This window comes from Cariama cristata, unplaced genomic scaffold (genome assembly GCF_000690535.1).
Source record: "Cariama cristata isolate BGI_N322 unplaced genomic scaffold, ASM69053v1 scaffold10311, whole genome shotgun sequence".
Lineage (NCBI taxonomy): Eukaryota > Metazoa > Chordata > Aves > Cariamiformes > Cariamidae > Cariama > Cariama cristata.
Window position 1 is genome coordinate 81260 of NW_009598725.1, and position 14809 is coordinate 96068.

A 14809-nucleotide genomic window follows, 5' to 3' on the forward strand; every position below is an offset into this window, starting at 1 on the left:
TGGCTCATTCAGTCTGAGCTCCCATATTCTGCCAGCACAACCACGCAGCTGTGCAGCCCTCCTCCATCAGCGTCACAGTGGCATCCAGTCTGCCTGACTGCAATATTAACGGTAATGAGGCTTACAAGGGAGGAGAGTCCTTTGACCTGTGACTACATGCTGCTTGTGCAGGTCTGAAATAGCTGTGAAATGCTACGCTCTCTGTAGGCAGCTCCTAAGGCCTTGTCTAACCACCTCTAATACGTGTCAGAGTACGATGGTCTAATAAATCTACGGCACAGGTATAATCCTTAACACAAAGGCTGACATATAGGGTCCGGGTGTCTTTACAGGGTTACTGTATTCTCCTTACCACGCAGGAGCAGACTATTAAATGCATACACCCTTTAAATCGTGACCCTTCTATCAGGAACTGCCTCAGCTACAGTTGCCGTGTACAGGCAAAGCCCGGAGTTCCTTTAAAAACCCTACCTCAGAAGAAAAAATAAAGGACATGAAATGATTCATAGCACTTGTATGGGGAACGTTTTATGTTTTTGGTTTTGCTTTTGCTTTTCATTTTAAGCCATTTCAGACTCAGTTTAAAAAAACAAATCAAGTCCATTCTCTTCTCTTCCTCCTGGTGACAGGTTGCCCAGATGCCTGTCTGGGTCAAGGGGACACTGCTGCATTTTATTTTACCATCTGGCATCACTCAGCTCTGCAAATTTTTTAACCTCTTAATTCCCAATAGCATTTTGTACTTTGCTTATCCATCATTTCCCCATATTTGCTTTCCTAAACCTTCCAAAATAATTTCCATCAAACCCAAACACTCAGCAGCCCATATGTCAGCCTAGTTTCTAAGCACAAAGAGGAAAATATTTCCCCTCCTGAGCTGCAGAAGATCAAGTGCCCCCAGTCCCAGGTCAGACCTAAGCCTTCAACAAAAAGATTTTCCAGGGGTAGGCAAGAAGGTTCAAGTTCACCAAACTAGTTCACTAAAGCCAGGATCAGGCTCGCTGCTAGAGCTCCTTGGTGTTTATGGTCTCAGACTGTCACTTTGATATATCTCCTCCTCTCGGAGTATGTGCCTTGCACCCTGCTGCCAAAGCCACAGCTGCAGCCACTCACCGGGGCGGTGGCTGTTTCCACACTCCGTGTTCCTGGATGGTACGAATGCCTTTGCCGCACAACTCGTCCTACAGACCTACATACGCCAGGGAGAAAGGAGAGTCGGGCAGAAGAACTGCCAAAGAGACAAACGTTGTCCGAGGTAGAGCGATTCCTGCACCTCAGGTCCAAACTTGTCCTCTCGGTGCGAGAAACTCAAGACAGAAGAGGAAGTTTCCCAAACTGGTGACTTTTGAGTTGTTCAGAAATTTTCTGCCCCTCCCCTAAGCGTAGGTTTCCTTGAAGAACAGCATGTTCTCCACAAAAATCACAAGTGGTTTCCAGGGAAAACTTTGGAACTGCATGAAGTCTTACTTCCAATTTCAGATTATGTTTTTTGTTTAGTTTGGAGCTCATGAGTATTTTCTCTTCAGACACTGCCATGCTCATTCACTTTTCCAAACAGGTGGTGAAAAATGTTGAAGGAAAAATTCCTTTCCTGCCCTGAGGTTTTACTTTGCCCAGCTCTGAAGACAGGCCCATACTGCACACTTTTGCCACCACAGTTACATCAGCTCCACCACCTCCAGAAATAAAGACGTTAAGCCAAGAAAAGCAATCTCACACTGGTGAAGACTGCACCTCTGCTAGGAAGCTCTGCAGGTAGCTTCCCAAGTCAAAGACGTTACCCTCCGACTGCCAAGCCTTGGGCTCGCACCTCTGAACTGCTACGGGGAAGTCACTAATTTTTTCTGTGCCTCAGTCCCTATCTGCACAATAGCTGTGTACACATCCGTGTTGAGAGGGACACAGGGCTATGCTCTGGAGGATCGACGAGGAATGCTATGCAAGGTGTGGGCTATCTCATAAGCCATGAGCAGATGTACAGCACCAAGCACAGGGCCGGCAAGCTCAGCGCAGGAGCAGTACAGGTAGCAGGTGCTGCCAGAACTGTCTGCAGCATCACGCCCTTAGCGAAGCAGAGAAGTTAATTAAAAAGCAGGAAAGGAAAAGACCATTCAAAGAGCTGAGTCTGAATGACTAAAGGTCTTAGTCACTCATTTATGAAGATCTTAGGCAAAAACTCAGTTAAAAATAATTTTTATCTGGATCACGTTCCTTTACGAAATTTCTCAAATCATCCAGCGCAAACTACTGGCAAAAGTCACTCTCATTCCCTGAGACTTTCAGTGTCCAGGATGTTTTTGACAACTGCCACCTCCTCTCCAGGCCTGCAACATTCTCTTAGGCTGAGCAATCTCACCTAGCACAGGACTATGAAAGCTGCTACAGAAGAATGACTTTTGTCCTGCAGAAATCGAAAATGTTCTTCCCAAAAAATGTTGAGTTGAAACTTTCCGGTGTTTCAATAGAAACCTTCTCCAAATACGTCTTCTTGTTTCATTCAGGAAAAAAAAAAGCTCTTAACATTCCAGAAGGAAACAAAAATCAAGTGCAGAAAACTCCATGTGGAGGCTATTTCAGAAGGCTATTTCACATTTTAAGAAATACTGAAAACATTCAGCCAGCCCTTCACGCAATACGGTGGTGATAGAAATGTAAGAGCACATGGGAAATGTTAAGCATGCTGTACTTATGGATCAGTGGTTTGGTTTCCCATGGTGCCATTCCTACCAGAAATGCCCTGTTAAATTTTTTAATACGTGGGTTTTTTCTCAACGGATCGGCGGTTCTCCCAAGCTTACAGAACACAGCACACACAGTTCTGCCAGAACAACTATGTGGGTGGGGTAAAAGCAAAAGGAAGGAGCTGGGATGGCAGTACTTGAAGCTGCCTGTTGCCTCCAAAGGTTTCATAAAATCAAACCACAGCCCAAACTGTGCCTTCCTCATGAGATTAAGACTGTATTTCCTGCAGTGCCCCTCCTCAAGAAAGAAAGATATCCGTCAGTCTGACTCAGGAAAGGTTGCAGGGTTTGCCCTTGTGGTCTGAATCATCTGTTGCACACAGAGAGGCAAGAGGTGGCAAATTGAGAGTCCCCGAAGTATCATCGGTATTACAGCAGTATGCAAAGACTCACCTACAGATGAGGCATTGTACTAAGGAGTGACAACCCCATCCCAAAGCATTTATGCTCCATATGAATAAAGCAGTGGGAGAACATAGGCAAAGTGGCATGATTTGCCCAACGATGGAGGGCGTTATCAAGCCTAGTCCTCTGCAGCAGCCGGCATCCCTGCCTGCAATCACAAAGGCATCACAGGCGAAAAGACCACAGAGCAGGCTCCCAGTACACCGACAGCTGCAATGGTGCTTCCTGCCCTTCACACTCAGGTAACGAGTCTTGCTCCTGCCGGCACCTGGCCCGTTGCCTGCCTGGGCCCCCAAGGCCAGAGACAGGCGAGCAAAACTTCGGTGTGTACAACGCAAACTCAGTGCCTGCCATTAACAGGCTGCTGTAGAAAATACTCGTGTAGGCCACTGTACAGGAGGGTGCTAGGCAATGCAGAGGGCGGAAGGAGTTTTAGTGAAGCTTGCCAAGTTTTTAAATGGGTCTCGATGAGAGCCTGGGGCTTGGAGGAACAACTGTATTTTGTTTGATAGGCAGCGACATCTCGTGGCACAGCCCCCCCCGGTTTGCCACCAGCAGTACACTTGGTTTTTTCTGGGACAGGTTCTCAGTCATGCTAAAATCAGGGAGAGTTTTGCCAGAGAGTCCGGTGGAGCCCAGATTTCAGGGCAGATGTTTCACAGGAAACGATGATGATGATAAGATTCACCACTTGCAAACGCTTACTAAAAATCACACGTCAGCTTTAAGAGAAGCTGCCTGAGGGCTCTTTGCAAGACCTTAATGAGACTGGCCCTCGAATTGCTTCCTATTTTGTTCAGGCTGCTACAGGAAGCATAAGAGCCGTGTGTTGGTACTTGCTCTGCAGTTCGGATGCTAAAGGGGAATAGACCTAGGACCCTCCAGACCCTTAGCTTTTTTTCTGTATAAAGGATTATAGTTCTTTTTGCGTGAGAAAGAGAAACTTCATAGAAATTAAACAGAGGTAGCAAAACAGCCAAGGAACAAGAAAAGTACTGGTAACAGAAGCCTAGGGTAAGAAGAAATGGAGATTTTGGGAGAAAGTTGTGACTGAAGAAACTTGTAACTGCATCTCGTCCTACGGCTTGAATCGTACCATGTTCAGGGAAATGAGACATGATCCGTTCATGGTAAACATACAAGCTTTTGCCAGTACAAACCCAGATCCATCAGCCCTTCTCACACTTAGTACCCAGAACTGACATGCACAGGTATAGTAACGGGCTGTGTGCTGGGCTTGGTGCGTTTTCCATCTGGGGAAGGCCCAGAAAAGTCCCTTTTCTCTATGCCGGTGTTATCTTCTGTGTGGTAACTTCATTGACCCATTTCATTTCCTCATGGCACAGGCCTGGAGGTGATTGTGATGGGAAGAGCAGGAGAGTAGATGTGCCAACCAAACAGCACAGCTGATCCGGCTATTTTTCCCCCCTCTCTCTCTGTGCACAGGATGCAATGGCACAGCTATTCCAAGCGCATAGGCCTGGACACACTGTACTTGGTAGCATAGCTCACGGCTGAACCAGGATGTTTCCTGCTATGTTTCTTTTGTTCAGAACAAAACTGCTGTCTCCATGACTTTGCTTGAGGAAGATATGTGAGGCTGTAATATACAGCAGCAACTTCGCAACTGAGCTTTGCCCTGGGAGAGCTCTGGAATCTAAAGGTACCACAGGCCTGAAAACACAAACACCTCGAGAGTTTCATAGCTGCAAATGCCAACAGCCAATGCGCTCATCCATGAGGCAGTGCAGGGGCCAAGAACCACCCGTGTGTTGGCACAGTCCTGGCAACTGGTCCTCATCTTGACTGATATTTTTGGGCTGATGACAAATAATTGATAAGTGGTAACTAAGGTGTAAGGAAATTGCAGCACTGGCATTCAACAAAACCACAGGATTTATCAGAAGGATCCATGTCCTTTCATTTACCCACACTGTATGGGGCAGATCCCTGTCCCATTTCTGCACTTTACTTCCCCTATCCGTAAAGTGGAGTAATTCCCTAACTGCTGAAAAACATTCTTAACCTGGTAACATAAATTAAGAGAAAATTTGTGATCTCTTGTAAACACAAGACTACCATAATATCACAAACTACTGATTGATTACTGGGTTTTATTGCTAGGTTATTATCAGGTATCTCATGCAGTAAAACATTTTTTGATTTCTATTAACATTTCACAGCCACATAGGTGAATTCCAAAGGTCAATTTTCTAATGAGGTGCCTCACAAGATCAGGCTCACACTGTTGTACCGTGCTCCTTCTGCACATAGCCTGGGACAGAGATCGGTTGTGTTACACTGGAGGGCGTAGTGCTGCAGTCTTTACAAGGTTTTTCTTTCCCCAGAAGCACCCTCCCTCCCAGCTGCCCCTTTCCAAGCCCAGTGCTATATTGGGGCCACACCAGGAAGTGAGGCTGCCTGCATGTATGCGGTTCCCTAACTGCATGCGCTCCGTCATTCGTACCGCTTGGGACAAGAAAACAACATGAGGAAAAGGTAGCAAGAAAAGAAATGCAAGTGCAAAAGTTCTGCTTCAGCATGTTTACCTGGCGAGTCGGAGTCCTGATGGCACTGTGGTTTCTTTGGCAGACTAGAGGTACGGTACAGTTACTTTTCATTTCACTATGCTGTGTGGCTTTGCTTGTAGGAGGAAAGACATATACAATGGAAATTTTAAGCAGTTTAAATGGGAATGATTCACATAAAGCGAAATAGTCCATTGTAAGGAAATGGCAATTTAAAATCTGCCTATAGAATGTGTCTTGTTGAAGGCTAGTGATGTACATATTTATCTACTAGAAACAATAGGTGCCAGGAAAGTACAAGTGGGAAGCCTGCGTGCTGCATCTCGCTGCATTCGTGGTGGGATCTGCCTCTGAAGAACTGGCATTGAATGAGCAGTGTGAGCCAGCTGTGTCTGCCTGGTCCAAGGGCTAGGAGGTGGGAGCACAAGGGAGTCAGGTTGGAGTTTGTGGGGTGGTAAACCAGGTCACAGTGAAATCCAGTGAGACCATGGGGGAAGCCACGCAAAATTATAGAATAGGATAGTTCATGCAAATGTAGGTCCTAATTCTAAAAGCTGTTGAGATGAAGATGTTTTACAAGAGATGAGGAAAACATGACTACATCACAGACATACATGCTTCCATAGCTGACTTCGAGTCTTAAATGAAGTGAGCTGCTCTGCCTCAAGTTTTGAAACAACCTTGGACAAAACCAGGTGGTATTTCCTGTCTCCAAAGATATTTTAAATCATTTACATAATTTTCCCTTTCAATTAGGTCATGCTCAACCTCCTCCTCCTCCACAAAATGTTACGCTATTGACAAAGGATTTTGACATGATTTTGACCTGGACTCCAGGAGAAGGCTCTCCACCAAATGTGACATACACTGTGAGGTATGAAAGGTAAGTGCTTACAAAGGATGTCTGATTGAAAGTATGGCACAGGGCAAACATCTGTGCGTGTATATTAATCAGTGTCATTATGACCAGCGACCTGGCTGCATCCCTTCACCAAAACCAATCCTTATCCATCTGGAAAGTGCTCCAAACTTTCAGTAAGATTTGGTACCCATCCTCCAAAACACTTCCTTCTCTTGCTCTATAAATTATAACAAAACAGCATGTTTGATATTATGGTATGCTTGTTTCTTCTTTTAGCCAGGAACGCATGGACAAATGGATAAAGGTTCCTCATTGCAAAAATATTCACAGAACCTCTTGCAATCTGACTTGTGTGCTTCCAAACTTATTTGTTAAAGTCCGGGCTCGAGTAAAAGCTGTTTCTGGACGATTCCAGTCACCATGGGTAGAATCAGAATCCAAGGAATACTATTTGGATGGTGAGTGTCTGTTAGGTTACAGCCTGGATGCAAGGACATCCCAACAACAGCATTGGCATGAGCAAATGAATAGACCACACACCACAGAAAGAGAAACAGTAACAAGCAGCTTTATGAATGACAGAGATTTGAGTGAGCACAAACAACAATGAGCCATGTTCATTTGAAAATAAATTTTGTAGCAAGTGTCAGAATTTGCTCAACAGTGATCTAGGTGAACAAACTGGCTTCAAGCTTTTGACATACCAGCAGGGATATGTTAGATAAAAAAGAGGTATTCCTTTGCCTTCCGCCTCCCTTCATGTCTATCACAAGATACCAGTTAGAAGTGTAGATCAGTCACAGAAAAAGCATTACTTCTGTGAAGCTAAGACACAAGCAAGGACCACTCTTATGTCTGGTCACTCAATTACAGTGGAACTCGCTCCCCCAGTGCTAAACGTGAATATCAAGGAGAACTTAATGCATGTGAATGCCTCCTTCCCTTTGGCCACCTGCGTGGAGAGTTTCTTTTGGATGTATGACTTGAACCTTTGGAAAGCTGGATCTGAAGACAAGGTCAGTAAAACTGGCACTTCTTAGATGAAACGGATTAATGATGCCCAGCTTGAATTGAAATAGCTTCAAATTTCTGGGCAGGGAGGGACTGGATCCAGGGCCTGGAGAAAATGAAATGGCCAAAATAGAGTTAAACCAAAGCCGGAGAAAAAAAGTAGATGTGTGTGTGCATCTGTATTTCATTGGTAGTTCCCTATTTTTATCAGGAAGATGTGATGGGGAGGCTACACTATAGTCAGTATAATAGAGCAATATCTGAGGTTTAAAACTTGTTCAGGTACCACTGCCAGCGTGCCATGGCAGAACAGGGCACAGCACCAGCTGGAAATCCCACCCTAGAATCCATAAGCCCTAAGAGAGGTGTTTGCTACAAACAGCAGGCAAGGCATGAAGTGCCTCTCCATGCACCTCCCAACCACTGGAGCCGCATAACATAATGAAGAGAATCACGGGCTAAAAAGGGAGGGAAACACCACTCAAATAATGAAAGAATGATCTTTCCAACCCTCTGTTCTTTTTGTTTCTAAACAGAAGCAATACGAAGGTAACTTTAAGCAGTATACAGTGACTATCGATACCACTGCACTTAGAGGCAACTACTGTTTAAGTGCCAGATCTTCCTTCCAAAGCACTGACTTCAAGTACAGCAAATTCTCCCAACCAGTGTGTGTGCTGTTAAACCAAAAAGGTATGGCCCTGCTGAGAAAAAGATGTGGCGAGACTTCAAATGGGATTAGGGCAAGTCAAAGATTTCCACCAAAATTAGTTTTTTAACAAAAAAAAAATGGGCTTCCTGTTAAATGGACTGGTTGGATTTTCTAGTGAAAGGTTCCTGCTTTCTGTAGAAATATTTTCATTTAAAAAAATCCAACCCTGAAATATTTTCTGAAAATCCTAAAATATTGTATTTGAGTTATGCTCACAATGAAATTTTGGAATATTCACATCTATCCTGAAAAATATGTGAATAAAGCCTCATTTTTTACCTGCTCCAAGTAAGGCACTGGCTGGTATCAACATTCATTTGTGGCTGTGACTGACTTAGAGTCTGATCTTAGGCAAGCCTGTTATCCTTTCCCTGCATTTGTAAAATAAGGATCTTGAGCATAACATTTTCTGAGATTTCTGAAAGAAAAGCTGAGTATAAAAGCTCATTATTACTATAAAATATACCACCAGCAGGAGATTATTTTTGTCTTTTTCTTTTTGAGCAGTGCAATGGAAGTCCCTGTTTTCTGCCATGATCCCTGTGTTTGTCCTCCCCATCTTTCTGACAAGTGCCTTCATCACCTGTTTGCTGAAACAAGATGCTAAGCGAAAGAAGATGCCTCATACTTTGGTATGGCCCAAATGCTGGGGTCCCATCCTGACTCCAAGTCTTGCTGATTTTCAGAGGGTAGCTGGGGAGGAGTGGGGGAGTTCTGTGCTTCTCAGTTTTGCATTCATAAGTCCCATTATAAGCAAGCCTTCCTATAACCAAACTTTTCTTTAAAAAGCATCACTAACTCGCTGATCTGCGTGTGTTCTTTCTTTTCCCTGGTAGAATTTATCTCATTTAAAAGCTGCTGGACCAGCCTTTCACTGTGAGCTCAGCGAAAAGGAATTCTTCAGTGACTCTCTTACCTGCACAGAGAAGCCAGCGTCACAAAGGAAGACAAACACAGCTTTAGCAAGAAACAACCTACCATGGATGGGTTCTTTCTTCTCATCATCAGAGGAGGAGGAGGAGAAGGAAGAGGAAGAAGACAGCAGTACTTTCATCCCATACACTGAAATGCCTCAGTTCCCAAAGAGGCATCTCAACTGTCAACCATCCAGAACAGCTCAGGGGGAAACTGGCTCAGACTCCGGATCTGGAGGTCTCTCTGTGGATAGTGAATCTGTGCCTGACCTAAGTACCTTGGGTTTCTCTTTCTTTCCAATGAGAAAGAATGAGGTGGACACCTCAGGATCCCAAGGAGATGAGAAGGCATCCCTCTCTCGCAGTTCCTCTTTGGGAATAATATCCCTCACTGATGTGGAATTCCCAGGTCCCAGGGAACATGGACAGCATGATACAGACAGGGATGAATGCCTGGATGTGACCTCTCTTCAAACACCGATGGAGGGGATTTGTGCCAAACTTCCAGCCGATGAGCACGGCCTGCATAGGAAGGCTCATCATTTCACCAAGTGTTACCAGAAACCAACAGTTGGTCAGCATGTCCAGATCGGTGAGCTATCACAGCTCAGTGAGGATCCCAGCACTGAGCTGCTCATTTCCTTTCAGGCATTACAGGTGGCAGAAGACGAAGGCATTGCAAGTGACTGTGACAGCGATAACCTTACGGAAGGGACACCTCCCGCATCCACGGTGCTAAGTGACACATTTGAAACTTTAAATATGGAGGAAAAATATGATCAAAAATTTAAATTCAAAGGCCACAAGCACACATCTTACATGGGAAGGAGCTAGAGTACCCTAGCAGTTCTGTGGCCTGCCTGGAAAACATTAGAGAGCTCCAGATATCCAGGCAAGGATACCTAAACAAGAACAAGGACAAATAATAGATAGCAGTGCTTTTTGTATTTATTCACCTAGACAGAGTTTTTTCAACTGATGTCTGGCCTATCAAGGCATATGGCTTTAGGGATACAAAAGGTGTATTTTAATGTACATTCGCCATCCCAGTGTTACGGCTCTGGTATGAGGCACACTATTCGAACCCCGCCAGGGGTGAGGCATGCAGTGATACCTCATGTCCGTATCACACAGCAAACACGCAGTGCCTTGTGTTCCCTTGAGATTTCAGAGCAAGGTAACTTTTACATGTGAGTTATGAAAGGCAAAAACACCTCTGAGACAGCAAAAACACAAGCCAGACCTGTGTGAAACCATCTGATGGGTTCTGAAAACCCAGAGTGTTGTGTCTGCATGTTGATTTTGAGCCAGGATGAACTGCTAACATTACATTTGCTTCTCTGTAACTGCAAAACTGCACCCCAGCTTGACTGGAAGTACCTTACAGACACATTTAGCAACCTTTGCTTTTTGTGGGATGAAAAGATCTCCACCTCAACCTATAGAGATCATGTTCTGTGTTTAAACAGAGTGAACTGAAGTCAAAGTGATAAATATGCAGTATGTTTAATTTTTTAATTATTTTTGGTTTTATACAAGTATACTTATTGAAGCTGAAATTCCCCCTGCTGTGCAGAATGTCTGAGAGCTGCTTTATGCAGAGGCAATATATTTTGATACACAACTCCATGTGTCTGTGTTTTTATGTTTCCCAGAACTACAAAGGGTGACTGCAGCTCATCCTGAAAAACATTACATTTTAAAAGAGGACCCCATCATGGGCTTCCTAATGCTTTGGTTTGAGTGGAATCCTCTGGGACTTCCCAGCCAGGTCACTCTGGGGCACTGAAAGACCAGGACTGTGACCATCTCTCTGAGCAAAGAATCAAGTCAGAAGTCCACCAGCAAAAGGCAGAGTAGAGACAAGGCCTCCCTTGACTGGGCAATACTGACCTTTTCAGTGTATTTTTAATTTGCACTCTTCACATCTCACAGAAAGGTAATCTCCCATTTTATTCCAGTAAAAGGACACGCAGAAAAGCAAAGCGTTAAAAGAAAGAGGGAGACACACAACAGCCCTTCTCTGCATTCAGAGAGTTGTCTCAGATGAAGGAAGGGTGTTGATGAAGGGTATTAAAGCTGACATCTTCAGAGAATAAGGACAACAACATTAAAAAGAGGTAGGGGGTGACAGGAGGGCTTGGAAACTGCTTTGAAAGGGGAAAGCAAGACATACTAATTATAGTCCTGAATTAAAGTAAAAAGGGGAGAAAAGATTCATCAACTAAAACTTCCCTGGTTTTTTTTACTTGTCCTCCACAAAGTGTCCTTAAGTACATCCTGCATTGTAATCCCTCCAGTTAATTTAGAAAGATATGGATCATCCAAACACAATCAACACCAATTTTCTTGCGCAATCAAGGAAAAAACCCGCAGGCTTTGAGTTACAGGAAGTAACTCAAAGTTGTGTAACTTTTACAAAATTATTTTGACACGTCACAGCTCTGCAAACAGGGCCTGGGATCAGTTCTTTGTCTTGTCCAGTTTTTCTTAAGATGGAACTGGGAGAAAGGCTGCAGGCCAGGTGAGCTGTACTGGGGGCCAGGTGAGCTGAACTGGTGGAAGCAGCATCCCACTCCTCTGTGTTTTATTTCACCAGGGCTTGAGACCTGCTTTCCACTGCAAAAGGGTCAGGGATGGCTAGAGCACAGTGCTCACCCTTCCAGAGCAATCACTCCATATCTTGTCACAGAATCATAGAATTGTTTAGGTTGGAAAAGACCTCTTTTCCTCATGAAAACACCTAACTTTGTGTCGTCTGCAAACTTACTGAGGGTGCACTCAGTCCCTTCATCCAGAGCATTGATAAAGATATTAAACGGAACTGGTCCCAGTACTGAGCCCTGGGGAACACCACTTGTCACCAGCCGCCAACTGGATTGAACTCCATTCACCACCACTCTTTGGGCTCTGCCAAAACACCTTACTTACCAGTTGTAGCTGTGTGGTGAGGAAATCGGCTCTCCCCTCTCATTGGAAGAGGTATGACCCAGTCAGCCAAAAAGCCTGGACATTGCTCCTCTACTGGATGAGTGCAAGAGCTGGAATCAAATCTCTTACATCCATGGATCAGCAGTCAGTAGGGTTCACGCAGCCCTCAGAGTGGGGCTCTGCAGCCAGAGCCCTGCAGCAGCTCAGAGGACAGGACCTCCCCATTTTGTCCACAGTTATGACCATACTCACAAAGGATAAAGGAAGCCAGAGAAATAAGCCAGTGAGGTTGTCCAGTTTGTGTGAAGGGAATAGCTATACTAGAAAAATTCAAAAGCAGTGGCTAAGGGAGTTTCCTGAGCCTCAAATGCAGGCTATATGCGTGAAGCTTTCTCCGCTTAGGACATCTTGGGTAAAATAAGCAGCATGCAGCTGTACCAGTTGTCAGATGTTATACACATCTGGTGGTTCTCAACCCACATCTCCTGGAGACAGACAGTTTGTTTTCACTTTTGACCAAAGAAGGAAATGTCTCTCCCTCTTTTGAGAGTAGCCTGAAAATGTAACTTAACACCACCCTAAAAAACTAAGAATGCTATGGAAAAGGAACCAGAGCTATTTCTTGTTTATGATGTAGATGAGAAACAGATGGACGGGCAGAGGAGAGAAACCAATTTCTCAGGCAAAAACAGCAGTTTGACCTAAGGAATGTAGAATGCCATGAGGGCGGGACTGATAAACCAAAAGTTAGACTCTCAATAGTACTATTGTATGAGCTTGTAAATCTGCATGCTTGCTAACTACTAAGATCCTTGATGTGCAACTGAAGATTGATAAAGAGGAGCATCCTACCCCGGACCATTAGGCTGGAAAGTTGCCACGTGAAGTCTAAAGTCAGCAGAAATCAGCAGCAACTGAGGGAAAAGTAAAGGCGGCAGGGGGAGATTGTGACCACCAACTCAATTCAAGACTGAAAAGATGTGACTTGCGTTACCCTCCGCCACCTGTAAGGAGCATGCGTGCTAGTTTACATAGCAAGCGAGGCTAATTTAAATATAACTAACCAATAACAAATGATGGTGTAATTACTAACCAATAAGTGTAAATTTGGGTGGGTTTTTGCTAATCATGTAACAGGATAAATATGCTGTAGTTTTTGTGTGGAGCTGAGCCACCTTTGTGGGATATCACCTGGGTCCCGGCTTTGCACAAACCCATAATAAAAGGAATACCTCGATTCTGTGTGAATTGGCTTGCATACTGGGTGAAGATCCCACTTTTTGGGACAACATTTAGATTTCACACAAACTCCCAGTTCTTACCACATGGCATTCATGATACTCAGTGCAGAGCCTTATATTTAAGCATCCACAAAAGTAAACTGTAGGTCTACAGTGGCCTCTGAGAAAAGCCATGGGACAGCACGTGCCCCTCCTATGGAAAGGCTACCTCCTCTCTACGACAAATGAGAGAACCTCTGCAGACACCTGGTACTGCAGAGCCATCGCAGACTCGAGGAGCTCGTGCTCTGCCCGGTATGCAGCAGGGCTACAGGCTAGTCATTTGGCTCCCATCCAAGGCCAGTATGAACAACAGAAGAGCTTAAAAACTAGTGATCTGGCTGACTTTCATTTCAAGAAAGTATTCAAAGGTATTTCTTAAGGAAATAGGTGTCTTGCTTGCAGCAGTTATAAAACCAATGAGGTACACAGCACTAAGTTTTAATTTCTAGAGTTTTAACAGCTCAAAGTTACCTAACCAGAAAAGCAAGCCCCAAAACTGAGAAACCTCAGCGAGGGCTTTCAGGCAGGAAGCTTTTTATCAGCAAAATGGCATTTGGCCGTCTTTCAAAAGCTAGGGATTTTCTAAGCTTTTGGCTTGTGCACCTTTGTACAGTTAGGTGTGCACTCAGAAAGGGAGAGGTGCTCCTGTTGTCACTCTTACATTCTCGCTTACACATGCGCACCGATCTTTAGCTGGTGATCTCAGATCTGAATGCAGACGGGATAGTAGCTCTGCAGCCTGTTACTGAGCAACAAATCCAACCTGGCCTCACAAACAAGAATTTAGTTCTTGTAAAAGGTGATTCACCTGCACACAGGATCAACTGCCTGCTCTCCCAGCCCAGCTTACATAGCTATTCATGAAGCAATTTCTGATCGTCTTGGCTGTATTTTCAGTGGTCGGTAAGTCCTGACTTCTCCTTTCGTGTCACTGATCGTGATTGTTTCTGTTTGATCCTGTAGTATGGGAGGTAGTTCAATCAGGTTTACTGAAGTAAGACCTAGAGAATGAGCTCTCTTCTGTGTTGCTTTCTCTTTTTAATATTTTTAAAGTACAGTTGGTGTGCTCGGTATTTTAAGGATTAGTAGGGAGAAGAAAAGATTCCTTCAGTTCAAAGCGTTTGCCACTGATGTGTTACAACCCAAATCCTACAGGAGTAAAGGATATTCACTGACTTCAGGGGCTTTGGATTGGTCCCCCTGTGTCTTACGCAGAGACGCAAATGAATACAAGAAGAGCCCCGATTTTAAAAGCGGTACAAACAAATAATGTATCGCTAAAAGCCGTTTAATCCTACTCCAGATGTGGCAAACTCGCTCCTGGGTGAATCGAGGATAAACTTGCTATGTTTTCAAATGCCAGCTTTTCAGCAAGCCACCTTATCATTCACCTGCTCTTGGGTCTGTGATCTTAGACTGTAG

At 44.5% G+C, this 14809-nt stretch overlaps 2 protein-coding genes across 2 annotated transcripts in view; both read left to right on the top strand.

The window, feature by feature from the left end:
- Positions 1 to 1158: 1158 nt before the first annotated feature.
- Positions 1159 to 10007, top strand: IFNLR1 (interferon, lambda receptor 1). Its single transcript, XM_009709414.1, has 7 exons — positions 1159 to 1255; positions 6431 to 6557; positions 6813 to 6994; positions 7410 to 7552; positions 8084 to 8240; positions 8767 to 8891; positions 9096 to 10007. The coding sequence occupies exons 1-7, from the start codon at positions 1159 to 1161 to the stop codon at positions 10005 to 10007; spliced, it is 1743 nt and encodes a 580-aa protein (XP_009707716.1).
- A 4080-nt stretch (positions 10008 to 14087) lies between these two features.
- IL22RA1 (interleukin 22 receptor, alpha 1) overlaps positions 14088 to 14809 on the top strand; it is a 7251-nt gene continuing 6529 nt past the window's right edge. The window contains exon 1 of the mRNA XM_009709415.1: positions 14088 to 14290. Coding sequence (XP_009707717.1) covers positions 14248 to 14290 — 43 coding nt within the window. The 5' untranslated portion in view covers positions 14088 to 14247. The remainder of the gene's footprint in view (positions 14291 to 14809) is intronic.